This window comes from Miniopterus natalensis, chromosome 2 (genome assembly GCF_054644295.1).
Source record: "Miniopterus natalensis isolate mMinNat1 chromosome 2, mMinNat1.hap1, whole genome shotgun sequence".
Taxonomy (NCBI): domain Eukaryota; kingdom Metazoa; phylum Chordata; class Mammalia; order Chiroptera; family Miniopteridae; genus Miniopterus; species Miniopterus natalensis.
The window spans coordinates 171,727,602-171,748,389 of record NC_142082.1 but is presented as its reverse complement, the minus strand read 5'-3'; the positions used below and the strand labels follow the sequence as shown (position 1 = coordinate 171,748,389).

The 20,788-nt window shown below is 41.7% G+C and overlaps 1 protein-coding gene across 5 annotated transcripts in view; it reads left to right on the top strand.

Moving 5' to 3' along the window:
• ANKS1B (ankyrin repeat and sterile alpha motif domain containing 1B) overlaps positions 1 to 20,788 on the top strand; it is a 693,028-nt gene that overhangs the window by 364,005 nt on the left and 308,235 nt on the right. For 4 of the 5 annotated variants that reach the window (XM_087814846.1, XM_087814845.1, XM_087814848.1 and 1 more), the window contains exon 15: positions 12,851 to 12,957. In XM_087814846.1, the coding sequence (XP_087670972.1) occupies positions 12,851 to 12,957 (107 nt within the window). Of the gene's footprint in view, positions 1 to 12,652; positions 12,958 to 20,788 lie in introns of those variants that run through there. The other variant, XM_087814849.1, reaches the window with a different exon arrangement.

Genomic DNA, 20,788 nt, shown 5'->3' with positions numbered 1-20,788 from the left:
TTGTTATAAATACCATTATAGCTAATAATGTATAACAGATATTTATTATTACTATGAATTTTTTTATTTTTTTCACTAATATTTGCTCAATGAATGATTTATGCCAAGTACTCATCTAAGCACTTTCCAGAGTAATCAATTCTTTTAATCTTCCCAGCAATCATCTTTTTGAAAAATATCATGTAATCATTTCCTTTTTACCACTTTGTAATATATGTGCAGAACACTTGGAATTTTTATGTCCTTCTGGCCAGAGTGTTCATTTGCCATGACTATCAAGCTAAGGCTGAGCGAATTAGACGAGGTCTCTATGGGGAGACTCAACCCCGTTTCTGATGACTTCTGTAGTTGAGGCATGGCGGGCTAAGTTCCTTTCATGGGCAATTCAGTCAGCCATTGAACCAGGGCTTACTTTGGAAGGTTCTAAGAGACTGAGGATATTTGGAATTCCGTCTACTTAGAGACTGTCCCCTAAAATATTTAGCCGTGTTATTTAGTCTATTTGCTTTACAGGAGAGCTTTGCGGGCTTTCTGTGTCTCCCTACTTTCTGTTTCTTCCCCGCACTATTCTCTTTCTCTCGTCCTCCCAGATATTGTTCGTGCAACAAAAAATGTGATTGTATCTCTCTGTTCTTGAGAAAGAAAATGCTCTTTTTCTTGGCATACAAATTTCTTATCTGTCACCTGCCTATATATCTTACCCCATTCCCTGTGATACTTGCCTCCTTAGACATGCATATATAGCCTTTGAATTCAGCAATAATCATTCGAATCATTTTTTTACTCAAATATACCTTTGCCTCGTTTCCTTTGCTCTGCCTGGAATACCATCGTATTAGTCAGGATTCTCTAGAGGAACATAACCAATAAGACACACAGAGAGATATACATAGGAGAAGAGTTATTATAGGAATTGGCCCACACAGTTACGGAGACTGAGAACTTTTACACTCTGCCATCTGTAAGCTGGAGAACCAGGAAAGCTGATGGTGGAATTTAGTCTTAAGTCCAAAGGCCCGAGAATCTCGGATGCTGACTGTGGGCGTCCTGGTCCTAGTTTGAAGGCCCAAGAACCAGGGGTGCTAGGAGATGATGAATGTCTCACCTCCAGCAGAGAGTAAATCCACTCTTCCTGGACTTGTCTTTCTGATAGGCCCTCAGTGGATTGGACGATGCCCACCCACATCACGAGGGTCATCTTCTTTACTCAGTCTACAGACTCAAATGTGAGTCTCCCTGGAAACAGCCTTACAGACACACCAGAAATCATCATCTTTCCAGCCCTCTGAGCATCTCTGAACCCAGTCAACTTGACACATAAAATTAACCATTACAACCATCTTCCTTTTATTTGCCTCACAAACTCCTGCCAAATATTCAAGCCACAGAGCAAATGAACTCTTCTGTAAACTCTCTTAAGCTCTCTACCTAAGCCAAACCAAGCGTCCTTTCCTTCTTCTGCATTTTATATATTTCGTACGCATCTCCATTACAGCATCTACCCTCCTCCATGGTAATTCTCTCTCCCTAGACTATAAGACCCTTGAGGGCAGGACAGCTCCCTTTCCTCCCTGCGCCTCACACGATGACTGGCACACAGGAGGCCTCAGTGACTTATTGCTGAAATCAGTTTCTTCTCAAAGAAGGTTCAAACATTTGCCAGAAGCCTTAAAAAAGGTAGAAATGAGAATTAAACCAGTGGAATTACTATTCTTTTAAATCAGGTATGCCCTGATTAAATATATATATTTTGGCATACATATATATAGTCTGCCAGAAGATTTTAGCATTTTAGACTTAAATTTCATTTCCTATTTTAGACCATACCCCAGTGCATAAGTTGTCAGATCTGGTTTGTAAAGGCTGGTATTTCTTAAGTGTTTCATGAAGTATTTATTTCAAAATAAAATCCAAGGCCTTAGGGAAAATTGAATCTGAGCTCCTGACTTCCCCTTAGCATTTAAACATCAAAGCATAATCCTGGAACATCTTCCTACCTAAATCTTGGCGTGATGCTCCAGAGCTCCGCTGACCCAAGGCATTCCACAATTCTTGGAACGACTACCTCTTTCCATTTCCCTGGTCTTCCACCTCTGCCTTGCATTTCTGTTTGCATTTCCCAGTGGCTGGAAATCATCAGGGGAAGGAACATTGCCCTTCTTGCATTGTCTCTCTTAAAGCTCATTTTCATTGTCAGATTTTCTCCATAAGGAAAACAGATACGTCACTTCTATTTCTCAGCTCAGAAGACTTTTAGGATTGGAAAAATGAGATGCTGATATCTTTCAGTTAAAAATAGAATTGTTGGGCTCTTTCTTACGCTATCCTACTCCTCGCTCCTACACCTGATTGTAGGCTTTCACAGGCAGGAAGGCAGGCTCCCATAGACCATCGCTATTGTTACTACTCGAATGTGCGATTTCTCTCCAAATTATGGGCCTAGGCTTTTCATTTCAGTGGGCTTTTTTACCAGTCTCTTCAAAAATGACCGTCTTTATTTGAAATATGTTGGACTAAGTAATCAATAGTCCCTTTTTTCCCATTTTGAAGCTGGGTGTAGGAACCATTCTTTCTAGCCATGGGTGCCCCACCTCTTCCTTCTGTTTCTGCCCTTAGATGGATGCGGCGACCGGGCTGCTTTGTGCTGAGACCTGGTTATTGGTGCATCAGCTAAGACATCACTGATTTGGGGACTCTGATCACTTCACAGTACAATTAGCTTTCCTCTCTTATTTGGCCAGACTGCTCACCCCATTCATTTCTGTCTTGTTTGGAACAAAGAGAACTGGGCAAAAGACAGGACCGATGACTCAGAACCAGACCCTTTGATCGGAGGACTGAATGAACAACACAGGTGTATATTTTCCTGACAGTAAAGATAATAAGGATCTCTAGCATTTGAATAGGGCTTTGGAAGTCATAGTGATTTTTTTCCACGTGTTATTTCATTTTAGCTTCACACAAAAGCGTGAGGTAGGTGGGGTGAGGTGCCACCCTCACTTTGCTGAAGGGTGTAGCCGTGGAAGCTTGCCCAAGCAGAAGGGCGCTCTTTCTATTGCCCACGCAATGGAGTAAAAACAGCAAATATTTATATGATGGAGAAGAGCCAAAAGTCAGGCCCACTGCCAGCCGCTGCGGGGTCCGGGCTCATGACCGTGGCGCTGTCCTCGAGGCAGCCCCCCAGACACGCGCAGGGGCGCCTGCTGCGCGCCCTGAGGCCGAGCGCCGGTGGAAGGGCTCGGAAGCTGCTGCTTTCAGAGTCGCAGAAAAGCCCTGTGCTGGAGTGAAACGGAAACAGCAAGCCACAGGTTTTCCCTTCTCCCGCCTCTCGTTCCCTACCGCGTTTTCCTGCTGCCTTATGCGTTAGAAGCCAAGAATAATGAACGTAAGATGAAGGGTGGGGGGAGTGACCAGAAACCCTGGGAAAGGCTATGAAAACAAGCCCTGCCGGCGCGGGGCACCTTCTCCCTCCTGCGAAAGGGAGGTTCCCACCCTGCGCACCGGCCAGAGGAGCAGCACGGAGTCGCGGCTAAAAGCCTTGGGGCTCCGGTACCCTAGTCTAACTGGGTGACGTCTCACAACCTCTGACCCCGTGGGGCCTATTTTCCTCCCCTGTGAAGGATGGTAACAGTAGCATTTCACAAGGTTGTCGTGAAAGGGATATGAGCTAATCCATGTAGAACATCTAGAACCTGAGGAGTGATAAATGCATGTTTGCTGTTATTTTACATAATAAGATAACACTTAAAGGGCCAGATACATAGTAGGTGCTCAGTAAACACAGGCTCCCTTTCTTTTATGTGGTTTAGATCACTGGGAAGACTCACATTCATTGAAAAGTATGCGCCTCTTGTCAGTTACCTTGGGTGCTGCAAAGAACAGGTGTTTATTACATTTGTTAGGGATTAGCCAGTTTCTTTTTCTTTTAACTCTTTTTCCAGGGGCTCATCGTTATCTCTTCCTAAATGCCATTTTCCTACCTAACAAATTTGATACCTGCCGCCTCTGCCAAATCATTTTACCCATGTTAAACGTATCATCTCATAGCACTTGTTGAAACAGATAGTGTATTAGATTTCTCTTCTGCTCATGGAAACTAGAGTCACTTAAGCAGTTTTCTCTAATTCATTTCTCCTCTCTATATGGTCACAATAAAAAAGGCATGTTTCTAAGTTTTAATTCCTCTAATTTTAAATGACATTTTCTAGGTGGTAAACCAGTTTTCTCCACTAGCCTATAAATTACATATATGCAACGATGTGCAAAGCTATAGCCCCACCCCCTAGCAAAAATGTGTGGAACAAGAGGTCCTTTATAAGTATTTGCTAAAGATGTCAGTCAATGCTGAAGGAGGGAATAAAATATGAAAAGAAGTATCCTCCCCCCACCCCCATTGACTAGAACCTAATTCAGAGATATCTAAAATTAATCAGACTATTAGCTGCCTCCTATTTTAAAAGAGAAAATTGATTTTTAGAAACCTAAACTGATATCATAGATTTGATTTAATGCAATTATAACAGTTTTCAGACAGTATCCTGGAGTAAGTATACATTCATCTCAATCTCCCTCAATGGCTACACAACACACAGTGAGAACAGTTAAGGACAGGTCAAGATTAAGCTAGCGCTCCACCCTCCAGTATCACCAGCCTTTACAATAGAGGGCAGGATCGTGGACTTTGGACTTACTGTTCCCACGGCCTCGTGCTCTTTCCCTAGGTACAGAATGGCTTGCTCCCTCGCTGTATCCCAGTCCCTGTCCAAATGTCACCTTTTCAGAGAGGCATTCCCCTTTTCCTATTTTTAAAAAAACCCTTAAAACTAGGTTTGTTCAGATATAATGGACCTACAATAAGTTGCACAGATTTAAAGCGTACAGTTTGATGTTTGACAGATGGATCCATCCGTGAAACCATCACCCCAATCAAGAAAATAAACATGCATCACCTCCAAAAGTTTCCTTATGTCCCTTTGTCATCCCTGCCACTCTCCTTCCCATCCCCAGGTAGTCACTGATCTGTTGTCCATCCCTATAGATAAGTTTGTATTCTCTAGATTTTTATATAACTAGAATCATACAAAATGTAATCCTTTTTTGGGGAGGGGTGTCTAGTTTCTTTTACTCTGCAAAATTATTTTTACATTCATCCACGTGATACATGTGTGAATTTGTTCCTTTTTATTGCTGAGTAATATTTCATTGTATGAATATACCCCAATTTGTTCATCCATTCATCCGTTGTTGGACATTTAGGCTGTTTCCAGTGGTTGGCCGCTGTGAATATTCTTATGCAAGTCTCTGGATAGCATATGCTTTCATTTCTCTTGGGTAAATAACCAGCAGTAGAATAGCTGGGTCATGTAGTAGAGGTATATTTGACTTTTAAAGAAACTATCAAACTGCTTCCCAAGGTGGTTGTACCATTTTACATTCCCACTGGCTGTGTCTGAGAATCCCAGTTGACCCACAAAATGGTCAACACTTGGTGTCGTCAGCCTTTTAAGTTTTAGACATTCTAATACGTCGCATCCCATTACGGTTTTCATTTGCATTTTTCTAACATCTAATGATGAACATCTTTTCATGTGCTTATTTGCTGTGCATATGTTTTCTCTGGTAAAGTGTCTAATCAGACCTTTTGTTCATTTAAAAGAGTTGATTTGTCGTTTTCTTATTACTAAGTTTTGAGAGTTTGTTATATATTCTGATACAAGTCTGTTATCAGATATAATTTGCAAATGCTTTCTCCTAGTCAGCAGTTTGTCTTCTCATTCTCTTAAGTGTCTTTCAAAGAGTAGACTTTTTAAATTTTGTTGAATTGCAATGATTGTTTTTTCTTTTAGAATTCTGCCTTGTTGCCTAGCCCAAGTTCAAGATTTTCTCTAAATTTTTTTCCTAATTTTTCTTCCAGAAGTTTTATACTTTTAGATTTTACATTTAGAACTATGATATATTTTGAGCTGATTTTTATATATAGTGCAAGATATGGATATAAATCCAGTTTTTTGCATATGGATCTCCTCTTGTTGTAGCATAATTCATTGAAGAGTCTCTCCTTTCTCCACAGAACTGCCTTTTCGCCTTTGTCAAAAGTCCGTTGGCCCTCTGTGTGTCAGTCCGTTTCTATACCCTCTATTTTGTTCCATTTACCTGTTTGTCTATCTTAAGACCAATACACCACTGTGTTAATGACCATAGCTTTATATTAAGTCTTAAAGTCAAATAGTATACCTTCTCCAACTTTGTTCTATTTCCAAGTTATTTTGATTATTCTTGGTCCTCTGCATTTCCATAGAGATTTTAGGAGAAGCTTCACAATTTCCACACACATACACACAAATTGAAGCCTCCTGTGATTTTGATTTGGCTTACATTGAATCTATCAATAAATTTGGGAAGAACTGACATGTTAACGAAGTTAAGTCCTTCAATCCATGAATGTGGTTTATCTTTCTACTTATTTAGGTCTTATATGATTTCATTCAGCAATGCCTTGTAATTTTAAGTGTATAGGTCTGGCAAATTTTTTGACAAACTTATTTCTTAAAATTTCCTGTTTTATATGCTATTGTAAATTATGCTAATTTTTATTTCAAGTTCTGATTTTTTATTGTTAGTATATAGAAATACAATTGATTTTTATATATTGATCTTGATTCCAGCAACCTTGCTAAACTCTCTTATTCTAGTAGCTTTTTATGTATATCTCATAAGATTTTATACATAGATAATTGTATCGTGTGTAAACAGAAACAGTTTTACTTTTTTTTTCAGTGTGGACAGATTTTATTTCTTTTTCATGATTTATTGTGGTAGCTAGAATTCCAGTACAATGTTAGATAAAAATGGTGAGAGCGGGCATCCTTGCCTTGTTTTCTGAGCTTAGCTAGAAAGCATTCAATCTTTCACAATTAAGTGTAAGCTCTAGGTTGTTTATAGATGCCTTGTAAAACTGGTGAAATCTCGGTAAGATCAATGGATTTCACTGATGCCAGTTACTGATTGTGATATCATACTGTAGGTGTTCAAGATATTACCATTGGGGGGAACAGGTTGAAGTCTATACAGAATCCCTCTCCTGTTCTTTCTTATAACTGCATATGAATCTACAATTAACTCAAAATAAAAAGTTATAAAAAAGAAAATGAAGGGGTGAGCCTGGAGATAGAATAATGAATAAAATGCAGAGCATCAACACTGTGGACTATTATGCAGTTATTTAAAAGAATAAATTATAGTTCATCATTTACTTGGTTGAATTTCAATAAGGCTTTGTCGAATGAAAAAAGTAAGGTTCAGAAAAGTGAGTGTGATATGATTTTATTCTTATGAAATAATTTCCAAAAGTACCCCCACATATACATATCATATACATATGCATATATATATTTGTGCATATCTGTGTTTGAGACAGAGATTTGGCAAAGGGTAAATGTACATGAAATTTACCTTGGGGAGAAGATGGATCACATAGATAGTATGGAGGGACCAGGGGGAGAAGTAACCCAAAAGAATGGAAAAAGAAATAAAACAGGGCACTTAAAATACCAATATATATAAACAATAACAATGTACACATATGCAATTGTGTGTATTTTGTTTTTGTAAATTTAAGAATAATTTTTATTAATTTTATTATTATTCAATAATTGCAAATTTATTGAGATATAATTTATATATCATTCAATTTACCCATTTAAAGTGTATAAGTCATTGGTTTTTACTATACTCACAGTTGCGCAACTATCACCACAATTTTAAAACATCACCCTAAAAAGAAGCTCCATATCTATTAACAGTCACTCACCTTTTACCCCCAAGCCTCTCTCCCTGTCCCTAGGCAACCACTAATCTACATTCTATTCCTATAGATTTGCCTATTCTGGATATTTCATATGAATGAAATCACGTAATATATGCCATTTTGTGAATGGCTTCTTTCACTTAATAATGTTTCAAGGTTCATCCATGTTGTAGCACCTATCAGCAGCTCATTTCTTTTTATTGCCATACAATATTCCATTTTATGCATATATCACATGGTATTTATCCACTTAAGGGCACAGCCTTGCCCATGCGCACGGTCATTCTGGGTTGACTGGTTATAGCAGAGTTCTCTTTCTCTCTTTCCCTAATCTTTCTTTTACGCTATATGCCTCACACCCAGATATTAGGTTCCACTAATTGCCAGCTGACTGCTCTATTGTTTTTGACAGTTCCCTGAGATAGGATTTGTTCCAGAGTCTGCTTCAATTAAATCTGGGCAGGAATAGTCATTGAGGCCGCCTTTGAAGCTCGTTATGACCCCAGAAGGGCATTTTTTAAACTCTTTTCCTGATTCTCTAAAACTAGCTGGCCTACCACTTAGCTGGTCCTAATGAAGCTACTAGTCTCCTTATATTTGCTTGTCATAAAAATCTCCATTGTTTTCAATAACTCAGGCTTGAGCTTCCCCATACTCTATTTCAAATAAAAGCAGCTTCTTGGGAGAGAGCTTTAGAGTTCTCTGTACTTAGGGACTGACTCTCCTCTTTGGCAAGGTCTTTGAACCACTGTTCTGGGCACTGCGCAGGGATGGTAGCCTCCCCCCTGGCCTTACCATTTTCTCAGCTTGCCTTTCTGGGTATCGCACCTCAACCCTATACTTGAGTTGGGTGAAGACAATCAGGGCCTCACTGCTCCTAGCCTCCCACAGTGGCTTAGAGCCTCCACTTTATAAATGGGGCTGGATGGGCAAAGGGACCCCATGACATCTCATCCACATACCCCAGAAATGTAACCTCTGCAACTTGGAGTTAGAGGGAATTAGAAATGTGACTGGCCTGCGCCTTTGGATAAGATACAGTCTCCCGTGAGTGGGAGCGAAGGACAGACAGAGCCCCATCCTGCGGGGCTCGCCCACCTAGAGTGCAGTTTCTTTCAAGCTGAGCTGGGGAGGGGATGGGGGGACATGTCGTGGCTTCAGTGCCATAGATTCTCTCTCTTCTTACTGCATTTTAGCAGATTTTCTTGAATAAATATTTCTTCACCCTCTGTATGTTTTTGAGACAATTTCCAGAGACTCTAAATGGTTGTTTTATTTTATTTTTTATGCAGTTATGTTTGTTTGGCTTGGGATAGGGTCCATGGAGCTCTTTACAGGGCTATTCTAGAATGGAACCCCAGTATTATTTTTAAAAGACTGTGTCAAAGAAAACTCCTGGTCCATCACACACTCTGAACTTCAATTCCCTTATCTATAAATGGGGATCATAATCCACGCCACACTGCTCAGGACAGAGTAGCCCAGAATAACTGTTAGTTTTTCCCCTTTCCCTCCTCTTATCTCACTTTGGGGACTTAGAGAAGTTCTGGTTGAATAAAGGTGCCTGCCCAATAATGCGATGGATGATGTGCTTTAAGAATTTTAAGACTCCAAGAAAGTGGTTCAGGTAAAGTGAGAAATATACTTAAACACTTTTTAAGAAAATGACCTTCAGACCAGGACCAGGGTTCTTTTAGAGATCCGGCTCATGAGAAAACACTTTAACTAAGTAACTTTAACAACATGACTCAAGGTCCTTTCTCTTCCCCCCTCCCTCCTATTTCCCTCCCCCTCGTTCTCTCCTAACTCACTTCCCTTCTGCATATGGCCTTTCACCAACATATGAGAATGACTGAGTAGAAATTCAATGATTGAACAGTTAAAAGAATAAAATTCAATCAGATTTTCCAGGTGACCAGTAACCAGGATTCTCTCTGAGCTATGTGTTTATATAGCAGTCTGGACCTTGAAAAACCCAAACCCCCACCTAAATGATGATAGACAGATGATAGATGATTGATAGATAGGTGATGATAGATAGATAGATAGATAGATAGATAGATAGATAGATAGATAGATGATAGATAGATAGATAGATAGATAGATAGATAGATAGATAGATAGATAATTGATAGATGATAGATAGATGATAGATGATAGATAGATAGATAGATAGATAGATAGATAGATAGATAGATGATAGATAGATAGATAGATAGATAGATAGATAGATAGATAGATAGATAGATGGAGATAGATAGAGTCTCTCATTCTATTAAGAAATGAAAAATCTCATGAAAGTCCTTTCCATTGTCACTCACTCATTCATTTAACAAAGATGATTTCATGCCTAAGATGTGAGTGGCCCTGTGCCGTGTGCGTCAGCCCTGGTATGCATCTTAGGAGATGAGGTAGGAATTGAGGAGCTGGCCAGTCGGCATGTCCGTGACCAAGCCACACATTGTTGCGGTGTTTGCTCACTCTGTGTAGCTTATTTGTCTACTCACAGCTTCAAATGATCAGGAGGAAGAATATGGATGTGACCCTAGAAAAGGCTGCAGTTAATATTTTACTTCACCTCATACCAGCTGTAGAGCTGTCCAAGGACAAATAGTGTTTTGTTTTTAACTTCTCGTACAGGTGATGTTGGGCAACCAGGACCTCTTAAAATCGATGTCTGGACTGCTACAATGGTTTTGGCCTTCTTAAAAGGTCTAGAACCAGTCAGGGATAAATTAAAGCGAGGGTGATAAGCGAAAATGCACCTGAAAATTCTATTTAGAAACCCAACTCTCTTCTTTTATAAGGAATTCAGATACTTGGGAAAGACTTAACAGCAAAAATGAAATTTTAAATAGAAACTAGGAGGATCGTAGGTCGTTTGGATTGTGACATGAGAGTTACATTATTTGGTTTAGCAGATGCATACCGATCCCTCACTGTGTGCGATATTAGGAAGACACATTCCTACATTCAAGAAACAAGTCTTTACACTGCAGTGTGAGACAGAAAATAGTTGTTATAATTGAGACTCTAAAAATGCCACTAAGACAGATAAGGAAGATTCATTCCTGTTAGGAGGGATTAGAGAGCTTTCATAAAGGAAGTGCCATCTGATCCAAAGCCAACGAAGGGGCAGAAATGTGGGGACGTAATAAAACCAACTGGAGTATGTTACTGGCGACCTTCGGAAACCAGCCAGTAACCCCACCCGACTGGAACCCAGGGCAAAGGGAAATAAAGGTGGGTATTTTGTAGTTGATCATAAAGATGCCCCAAAATGTTATCAAAGAAGGTGAGAGTTTATTTTGAAGCCAACTGAAAACCGTGGAAGAGTTTTGGAAAAAGAAGTAGTAATCAAAAGTGGTATCTTAGAGAACTTATTCTGACCCCCCACATATAAAATAGATTTTTTAAATATCAGAGGCAAAGAAGGAAAATGATGTTTCATTTATTCGATAAGTATTTATTGAGCACCTACTATGTGCCAGGCACCATTCTAGGGGGATGAGAGCTATCTTTAATTTTTGAAACACTTTGCATGGAAAAGGCGCTGTTCCCAATCTGTGTGGTCTCCAGAAGCAGAGCTGGAGCCAGTGAGCAGAGTCAGGTAGGAAGTAAAATATCTTTCTAATAAATGGAGTCTTCTTGATAAGCAGTAAGAGCTCTGTCACAGGCAGTATTCAAACATAAATTAGATGCTATTCTTCCAGGAACACTGTGACAAGGGGTTCCTGTGGTAAGGGGGAGGTGAGACTCACCCCTCTGCAAGTTCTTTTCCAATCTTTAGTAAGAGTCTATTCTTTCTGATGATCTAGCCCTGTGGGTTCTATTATTAATCTCTCCTTTCTCTCAATTATTAAATAAATTACTCAACCTGTCTGCCATTCAGTAAAACTCACACATCCACATCTGTTACTGAATTATTTTTGGTGAGGGCTCCTCTTCTTTATTAAAAAACTCTCCCCAGTAAGGTTACCTTTACAGCTAATTTAGAATGGCAACCCTGGCAGACGGGGTTATAAATATCAGAGGGGGAAAGTACTTCGTGCTCCTAATAATATTTTTGTTTGGAAGGAGCCATGCAAACGAGAAATGAATTATCTTGACTTCAAGATTGCGATGCAGTTTCTGTATTTTGCAGTAATTCAAAAATGAAAAAAAGAAAGAATCTCAGAGAGGTTCCTTTTGATACGGCCTTGGGTAAGAAAGAGCATAATTATTCCCCAAACACTGTAAAGCTTTAGATCAGAACCATTTATCCGTGCCGCATTTTAAAAAGAAGAAAGGGAAGGGAAGAAAAAGGGAAGGGGAACCTGGAGTGAGCTCCGCTAGAAGCTCGAGTTAAAGCTTTGCATTTCCTGGTGCCTTTTGAAACGTAAAATTCCCCAACAAATAGCTCTGGAACGTATAACCGGTGTGAGGATTCGATTCCGATTTAAGCACTTTGGTTTGCTTCTGAATCTTGCTATTTTCTGCATTTGTTTTGACCGCTCTCCTCATTCAAGATTGACGCTTGGATGGGTGTGTAGGAGGAAGCAGCTTACAGCCTGCAGACAAAAAAAAAAAAAAACCCTGCCTTATCTGCTGGCTATTATTGAAAACGCGAGGTGCAGCCCGGGCTGGGCGGTGCAGGGGCGCCGAGCCGCCTGCCAGGAGAGGGGGAGTGCGCGCTAAGGGGACCCTGGCCGCGCTCCCGGAGCCCCCGCCACCCGAGCGCCCGCCGAGCCGAGCCTGCCATGCCCTCCGCCGCCGCCTGGTCTCGGGGCTGCACCGCGTCCTGGGCGCTAGGGAAGATTAATATGTAAGAAATGTGCAGCTAGGATCCAGCCGCCCTCCGCCGCCTGCCTGGCAAACTATGTCTCACTTCTGACTTTGCTCTCTCGCCGCCGGAACGCTGATCTGTCAAGCTGGCGGGCTCCTTTGAAAGCAACTTTCCCAGGAGCATGATGTGGCAATGCCACCTCTCAGCCCAGGACTACCGCTATTACCCCGTGGACGGCTACTCCCTGCTCAAACGCTTCCCTCTTCATCCCCTTACAGGACCCAGATGCCCCGTCCAAACAGTGGGACAATGGTTGGAGAGCATTGGGCTCCCTCAGTACGAGAACCACCTGATGGCTAACGGCTTCGACAATGTGCAGTTCATGGTAAGACGCGCTCTGTGTCCGCGGGGCTGCCTTTTGTCTGTCTTTGCTTCTTCTGTGTCTGACACGGCTCAGGGGCAGCCTGATTTGCACCCAAAGCGGTCAGTTTTATATGTGTAGCCGCATCGGGAAATCGGATGCCCTCCCGACTGAACTTAACCGGGGCCGTAGAGACGCTTGCTGAGAAATGAGGTCTGTAGGCATCCATAGGCGCTGGACGAGATGAGTGAACCGCGGAGGGGACTCTTTATAGGCAGGGAGAGGAGATTAACGTTTCTGTTCTCCCTGTCATTCTTTGTGTGGTTTTTATACATTTGCAATCTCAGGATACCCAGGGAGACGATAGCCCTCTCCCGTTGACTCTAGATTCCTAAAAACGTGTGATTTTATCTGAGCATCAGCAGTCAGTGATTAATTGACAGTTTATTGTGTTTACGGTGTGATCATTTCTTGCCTGATCACCATCCCATGAGCAGTTCAAATTGTGTGGACAACCGTTTCGGTTCCCTAGCAAACTGCTTCGGATGGTCAGTTATGGAGAGCAGTCGCTCACTTACACGTGCTGACTGAGGAGCATGGAAGCACTGGTTGTTACTTTAGGTAGAAAACAAACACTTCCGTGGGTTAGCTGTCAATATTCAGAAAGAGAGGCTAATGGACGGGGTGCATTCGTGTACCTCTGAGTGCTGGTCTGCGTGCAGCCTAAACCCGGTGTGTGCAAACTTCTCAGTGTGGCGGATACAGGTAAGGAAGGGTGGGGAGAGGCACAGACCCGCAGCACAGCTTTCTAATCATTTCCATGCCTCCCCCGGTGCTCATCACTCGCCCTTGTTAAGCGACGTCACCATCCCCATTACCTTTCCTTGCTTTTAAGGTCCCATCGCACACATATTGCCCATCCCTCAATTTAGAGAGAGCTTTGTAATATAGGCAGGTAGCACTGAAAGGCAGAAATAATTAATAGCTATTTCTAAATGAAATGCTGGGGCCAGCACCTGAAGCTTATTAATCCCAGAATTGATAACAAAACCCCAAAAGCTAGTCAAGTCTTTTTATCTCCATGGGAGATTATTTTCTTCCAAGTCTGACTTAACTATTACAGATTTGAAGATTACTCAGATTGTTGAACTTCTGCCTCTGCTCCCAAAATGTGTAAGCCCCAGGAGCTTTTGAAGACATATCAAGACATATGAGCTTGAAGTAACTGTGTACATAGAATTTAGGAACCTATCTTTTTTGCAATGAGATATGCAGCTACTGTTATTTTTATCATGTTTAAGAATAACCATCACTTATTAGATAAGGAGATACTGTGGGTATTGAAATAAGAAAAAAAGTGAAATTTCTCCAATTGCCGTGAGAGTCTTAGGACACTGAGCAGATTTAGGATAGATTTAGGAGACTACAAAGGTGTCACCAAGATTTAGAGGAACTGTCCAACAGAATGAAAGTCTTCGGGTCTTTACTTCTGTTGACTGCACATTTTGATAAGTTTTCTTTCTCCCCAACTCTACTCGAGATAAGACCTTCTCTTTCCCACTCCACAAACCCTCATTGAAATTTATTCTGGTCCCATGAGAAGTTAGGTGGGTTTTCAGATTCTCTGGAATATTTGGCTGCTTTGAAAGATTTTAATTCAGCATGATTTTCCTCTGAATGTTAAACACTTCTTGGCAAACATAATCCCTTTTTGAAAGCCTGGAACTGAAAGGTTAATCAAACAGGTTTCAAACAAGCATTTGGAGATCGTTAGAAACATTCATGAATGAAATATGTATGAGCACTCCAAAATGGACCCGGGAGGCAAAAACCCTGTCCCTACGTGACAAATCCAAGGTCCCGTCTTCTCCATAGATCATTGTCTTTGTTTTTTCAGTTCCAAGTATTCCGAGTATTGTGGATAATTTTCCAGGAATTAAGAAAACATGGTGAATTCGGATCAGTCAGCCAAACACTTTCTTCATGGGATAGAATCCATTTAAAAAAACTACTTTGAATGATCATTTAGAGGAATTAGTTAATTATGAAAATGAAGTTAATCATAAAATGGTGTCATCGGTTATTGCTTTATATGCTGTTGTCTACCATTTATTTGCTACCACTATCATTAAAATCAGTTTTGCCTTTATAAAAACTATTTCTTGATCTCCATAATCTAATTTATTTCATTACGAACTTAAAGCGCACGGATATGATCAGCCCACTTTAAAAAACAGATTTCATTAATGTGGTGGAAATCTGTTAGACCTGCTCAGTCTCCACTCAGCATCATATCCTAGCTTTTGTTTTTCTTGAGGCACATTCTGACCTGCATTTATTCATCCTGTTGCCTAAGCAACAAGCACCACACTCCTATTAACTATGATGTAGTGCAGGTCTTATTAGCTTTTGAGAGCAAGACAGTAGAGACATCAAAAGGATATAATTAATGTTAGTTAAAACATCATAGTAGTACATCCATGCATAGCTATCCTTTACTTGGGGAACATTCTCAGGAGTTGGTTTTTCATTTAACCGGTACTCCAATAATGAACGGGAGCTTTAAAGGGTCCGTATAAGTCACTTTCGAAGTGTTTATTGAAATCTTTAACAAAATTGTTTTGCTCATTCGGTTCTACATACTCTCACACATAAACACAATATGTGGGTGATGTATCTACACTGCTGTGATTAACTTTACTAAAGATTTCTTACATCAATTCCTAGACATGGTTAGAAAAGAAGGACCCCCATTTATTATGTGGTGTGTGTGTTTTTCATTGATTTCAGAGAGAGAGGAAGGGAGAGGGAGAGAGAGAGAGACAGAAACATCAATAATGAGAGAGGGTCACCGATCGGCTGCCTCCTGCACACCCCCTCCTGGGGATCAAGCCCTCAACCCAGGCGGTGGCCTGACTGATAATCGAACCATGATCTCCGGGTTCATGGGTAGATGCTCAACCATTGAGCCATGCCAGCTGGGCAAGGACCCCCATTTATTTTTAAATTTCTGTCAATCATTGCTTCTCCTTTGGTCTCTAATACTTATCCCTGATTTTATTGATATGTGGATCTGAAAGTCAAAATTCCAAACTTTTTCTTTATGGATCTGGTTCTGGTCTGCAGAATAGTTATGCACACAGCTTGGACCCTTGTGTGTCCTTAAATATATAAGATAAATGGAAACTGATACAATCAATGAATAGCTACAGAAGTACATCAGGTCATGTAGGACTTTGGGGAAGTCAGAGCTATGCTGCAATCCTGAGCCCCTGGAGCACAGAATCCTTTGCTGAAAGCCACACAGTCCCCCGCCCACCTGTTCATCCCCTTCGAGCCATACATCAGCTCCCCCCTAGTTAGCCTGTCTGCCTGCTACGCACTGGCCCCTGGGAGTGCAGCCGGGGCCCTATGCCATCCACCTGTTTTGCTCAAGTTTGCAACCATAGAGGGTATCTAAGTTTCAAAGTTACTGTTTATTTCACCAAGGAGTTTAGGTGTGAAATGATTACCCTACAACATGCACATACGTATTTACTTCCTTATCATATATGTTTCTATCATCATGTCTTTTTTTCCAAGTCTGATGACTGCTTCCTTCATTTTAAGTCTCAAACTCTCGATTGTCGTCCTGATGACAGCTCATTTGTACTCGCCAGCCTCCCCTCTCCAGACAGCTGTTTCCCTTCCTTCCCCTTCTCATCCTCAAAGGTCTAACTCAATTCCTGCCTTGTTTCTGTAACTTTCCTTAACGACTCCTGTCCTCAGCGGCCTCTCTCGTCTCTGAACTCATGCAGTGGTTGTATTTGGTATGAAAAATTAGCTTTGGCATGCCATCATTCACCTCGGGAATTAGGAGTTATGTGTTCGCCTGTGTACATCTTGTCTCCTCAGCTAGACAGGAAGCTTCAAGTCCAAGTTCTGTGCATTCACTTTTCTTTGTTATTTTTTTTTCCTGAAAGATTTGTCACTGCTATTTATTTTTTCCTTTTATTATTGTGTGTTGGTCTCAGGAGTACAGCTTAGTGGTTAGACAATCATATACTTTACGTAGTGTTGCCCTCGATATTTCCAGTACCCCAACTGGCACCATACGTAGTTATTGCCACATTATTGACTGTAATTCCTATGCTTTACTTACATGCCATCCCCGAGACTATTTTGTAGCTACCGTTTCTTAATCCCTTCACCTCTTTCACCCAGTTTCCTTGCCTCTCTCACAACCCCTAGCATAATGCTGTGCACGTAAAGATCACCCGTAAGCACTGGATGCCCAGCGGATTGTTGTAGGTGGACCTCCAGCCTCATTTTTAACCTGGGGGCCTTGCTTTGCCACTGGGAACACGGAGCACTGGCACCCTTCATTCATTCCTGCAACAAATACTCCCTGAACATTTGCTACATGCTAGGGACAGGGTTACTTACTAGTGTTGCTTTTCCAGCAACAAATTGCAGTGAGCAATGACGAGCTGAGATCTGTGGTAGCGTGTGGAAAATAAAGATACGGATAACACCAGAACACTGGCCGAGGTACAGTCATTCCGTAAACCAGAGACTCGATTAAGAAGTTCACGTTATTTGAGGGAGGACCCACTCAGAGCCTCACGGGGTAACTGGCTGACAGCTACAGTTGTCACCTCACCTCGAAAGGGGGAAAGCCCTGGCCAGGCGGTGCAGCTGGTTGGAGTGCCGTCCCGTACCCCAAAAGGTCGCGGGTTTGATTCCTGGTCAGGGCTCACACCGAGGTTGCAGGTTTGGTCCCCAGTCGGGGCTCATAAGGGAAGCAGTCGGTTGATGTTTCTCCCTCCCACTGATGTTTCTCTCTCACTCCACCTTCCTCCTCCTCTCTCTAAAATCAATAAACATATCCTTGGGTAAGGATTTAAAAATGGGGTGGGGTGGGGAGGATGACATACCAAATTATCTGTTTTTAGCACCTACTCTGTTTCTACCCATTGCCCTCTAGGTTGACTAGGAACGCTTCACCATTATTAAAATGTTCAAATGCAGCCCTTATGGAGTAAGAAATAAAAATCATACCAGGAACCTCACGTGAACTGGCATTGTTGTACACCTGGGTGGGTAGCGTTCATAGAAGACCTGCTGAAGGTCAAAGAGAGTAATGTCTGTTAGACTCTGGCGTGGAGCCTCAGAGCTCTTGGAAGCCCCCCATCTGAACAAAAGATTTGAGCAAGCTTCATCTTACAAGTATGTAACTGAAAAGTTCCCCCATTTTCTGTGGTGCATTTTTCATGCTAATGGACTCGCTTCTCTTTTCATCTTTTATATAACTTTTCTGTAATGAGAGCACCATTTGTGGTTGACCCGATAAAATGACCTTTTAAGTATCTTAGCATCAAATCATGATCATCCAAGTAAGAAGTTAAACTTGTAAAGCAAAAAAATGAATTGTCCCTACAGGGTAAGACTAATAACCCCCATGATGATTCCTTGCTCCAGATATTGTTTAAGAAAATTTTATAGCCTGGCTGAGTGTGGCTCAGCCATTGAGCATCGACCTAGGATCCAGGAGATTGTGGTTCGATTCCCGGTCAGGGCACATGCCCGGGTTGCGGGCTGATCCCCAGTCAGGGGCCTGCAGGAGGCAGCCGATCAATGACTCTCTCATCATTGATGTTTCTATCTCTCACTCTCTGAGAGTTAATTACTGAGATTTAAAGGTACAAGAGAAAAAAACACCTTCCACGCTCTCTACACCTTCCTGTTGCAGAAACAGGTGAGACTCTTGAGTTGAGTGGGTTGCTTTATGTTGAAAGTACAGTTGTAATTTTTCAAACTTATTTAGGCAAGTAGTTACACACCCACTTTTGAAAAAAAAGAAGAAAAAAAGAGGACATTGTGTTTTTCAACTACAGGCATTTAAAATCTGTTGGTATCCAAAAGGGGGATGAATGGTGATGGAAGGAGGCTTGACTTGAGGTGGTAAACACACAATGCAATATACAGATGATATGTTATAGAATTGTACACCTGAAACCTATCTAATTTTATTAATCAATGTCACCTCAATGAATTCAATAAAAAAAAAAAATTTATGTTTTTTTATTGATTTCAGAGAGAGGAAGGGAGGGAGAGAGAGAGAGACAGAAACATCAATGATGAGAGAGAATCATTGATCGGCTGCCTTCTGCACGCCCTCTACTGGGGATCAAGCCCACAACCCCGGGCATCGAAGCATGACCTCCTGGTTCATAGCTCAACACTCAACCACTGCCAGCCGAGCAAGTCAGTAAAAATTTTTAAAAATAAAATAAAATCTGTTGTTATTCAAGAGTCAAAGCCAGGAGGGGAGTTACTCTTTTTCTGGACAACAGCTTAATTAGAAATCTGATGGGCAACAGCCTCATCGTGGTGTGAGAGAAACTAAAGAAAGACTTCTCATTTCCACTGTCTTGCCTCTCTATGATTCAGTTTACTCATCTGTAAAATCAATCTAATGAGGATCTGGGAGCAAGGTTCTTTGGGCTTGTTATTTAATATTTTGAGCTCTTTAAAGATGCAGGGTACAGCACTGGTGCTGGCAGGGCTATTAATTCTTCCTGTAGATCTCATTAGCCTCGAGGGACACTGATTGCTTGCTTGTGCGGGAGAAAGTCAGACACCAGGGCATGTTCAGGGATGACCACCTTTGCAGAGTAGCTCTCGGAAATGACATTAGCCACAGTTCTAACCTGGTGATACAAAGGAGAGCCTTTTTTTCGTCCACCTGGAAGTTCCTCCTATTACATTTTTAAGCATTAAAATATGCTGCCCCATTTTCTGATAATGGAGCACTACCACTCCCATTACTCACTGACGCTCACGGGCATGGTCCTTTAATTTAGTCACGTGGCATGGTTTGCATGATTTGATCTTCACTGTTGCTCCCCGTGACCAGGTATTTGGGATGAGTAATTTAGTTCATGAATCAGAAAATGTATTAAAACCATGGAATTACAGACTCATTTTAGGAAATCCAGCCACAATCATATTTCTTTGCTTTAAAAAGACAGTCTCTCTCAAACCAGTGTTCAATGGCAGCGACCTTCATTTTCTCACTTCTGGTCACCTGGTAACCCTTATAATCCTGCCTGCTTCCCAACTCTTCTGCTAAAATTGTCCTCTTTTAAGTCATCTGTGAGCTGCTTCTTGCCAAACCTCAACCCCCCTTTTCTCCAGCCTCATCTGTTAGCATTTCCTCTCTGACCAGTTCTAGGGAACTGCATATTTTCTCTCCTTGCCTGGCCTTTGCACAGGCTGTTCTCTCTGCCAGGAATGACCTTCCTTCCCCTCTAAACTCCTCTTTACCCTTGAATTCTTAGCATAGTTGTCACTTCTTTTAGGTGTCACTTCTTCCCTGACCCTCCGAGTATGGGTTATGGACCCTTCTTCTGTCGTTCGTGTCTTACCACTTGTCTTACCCTATTTACTTGTCCACGGGCCCCACCGCCTCTGCCACACACACACACTGGAGCAGGGGGTGGCAGACTTGCTCCCTAGAGGGCCAGGTAGTAAATATTTTCGGCTCTGGACGCCGCGTGGTCTCTGTTGCAACTATTCAACTCTGCTTTTGTAGCATGAAAGCTGCCGCAGACAATACGTAAATGATGGGCATGGCCGTGTTCCAGTAAAACTTCATTTACAAAAACAGGCAGATTCGGTCACTGGGTCATAGTTTGCCACCCCCGTGCACCTTTTTAACTCCTTGAGAATTAGGAATACACTTGAATCCTCCGTATCTTCAGGTACAACCCATGGCTTGCCTGTGTAGACACGGGAAACATGTGCTGAAAAGAGGAAGGGAGAGCACAGAGGCTGAGGGGAAGGAAGGAGAGAGCGACGGAGGAGGGCCGCG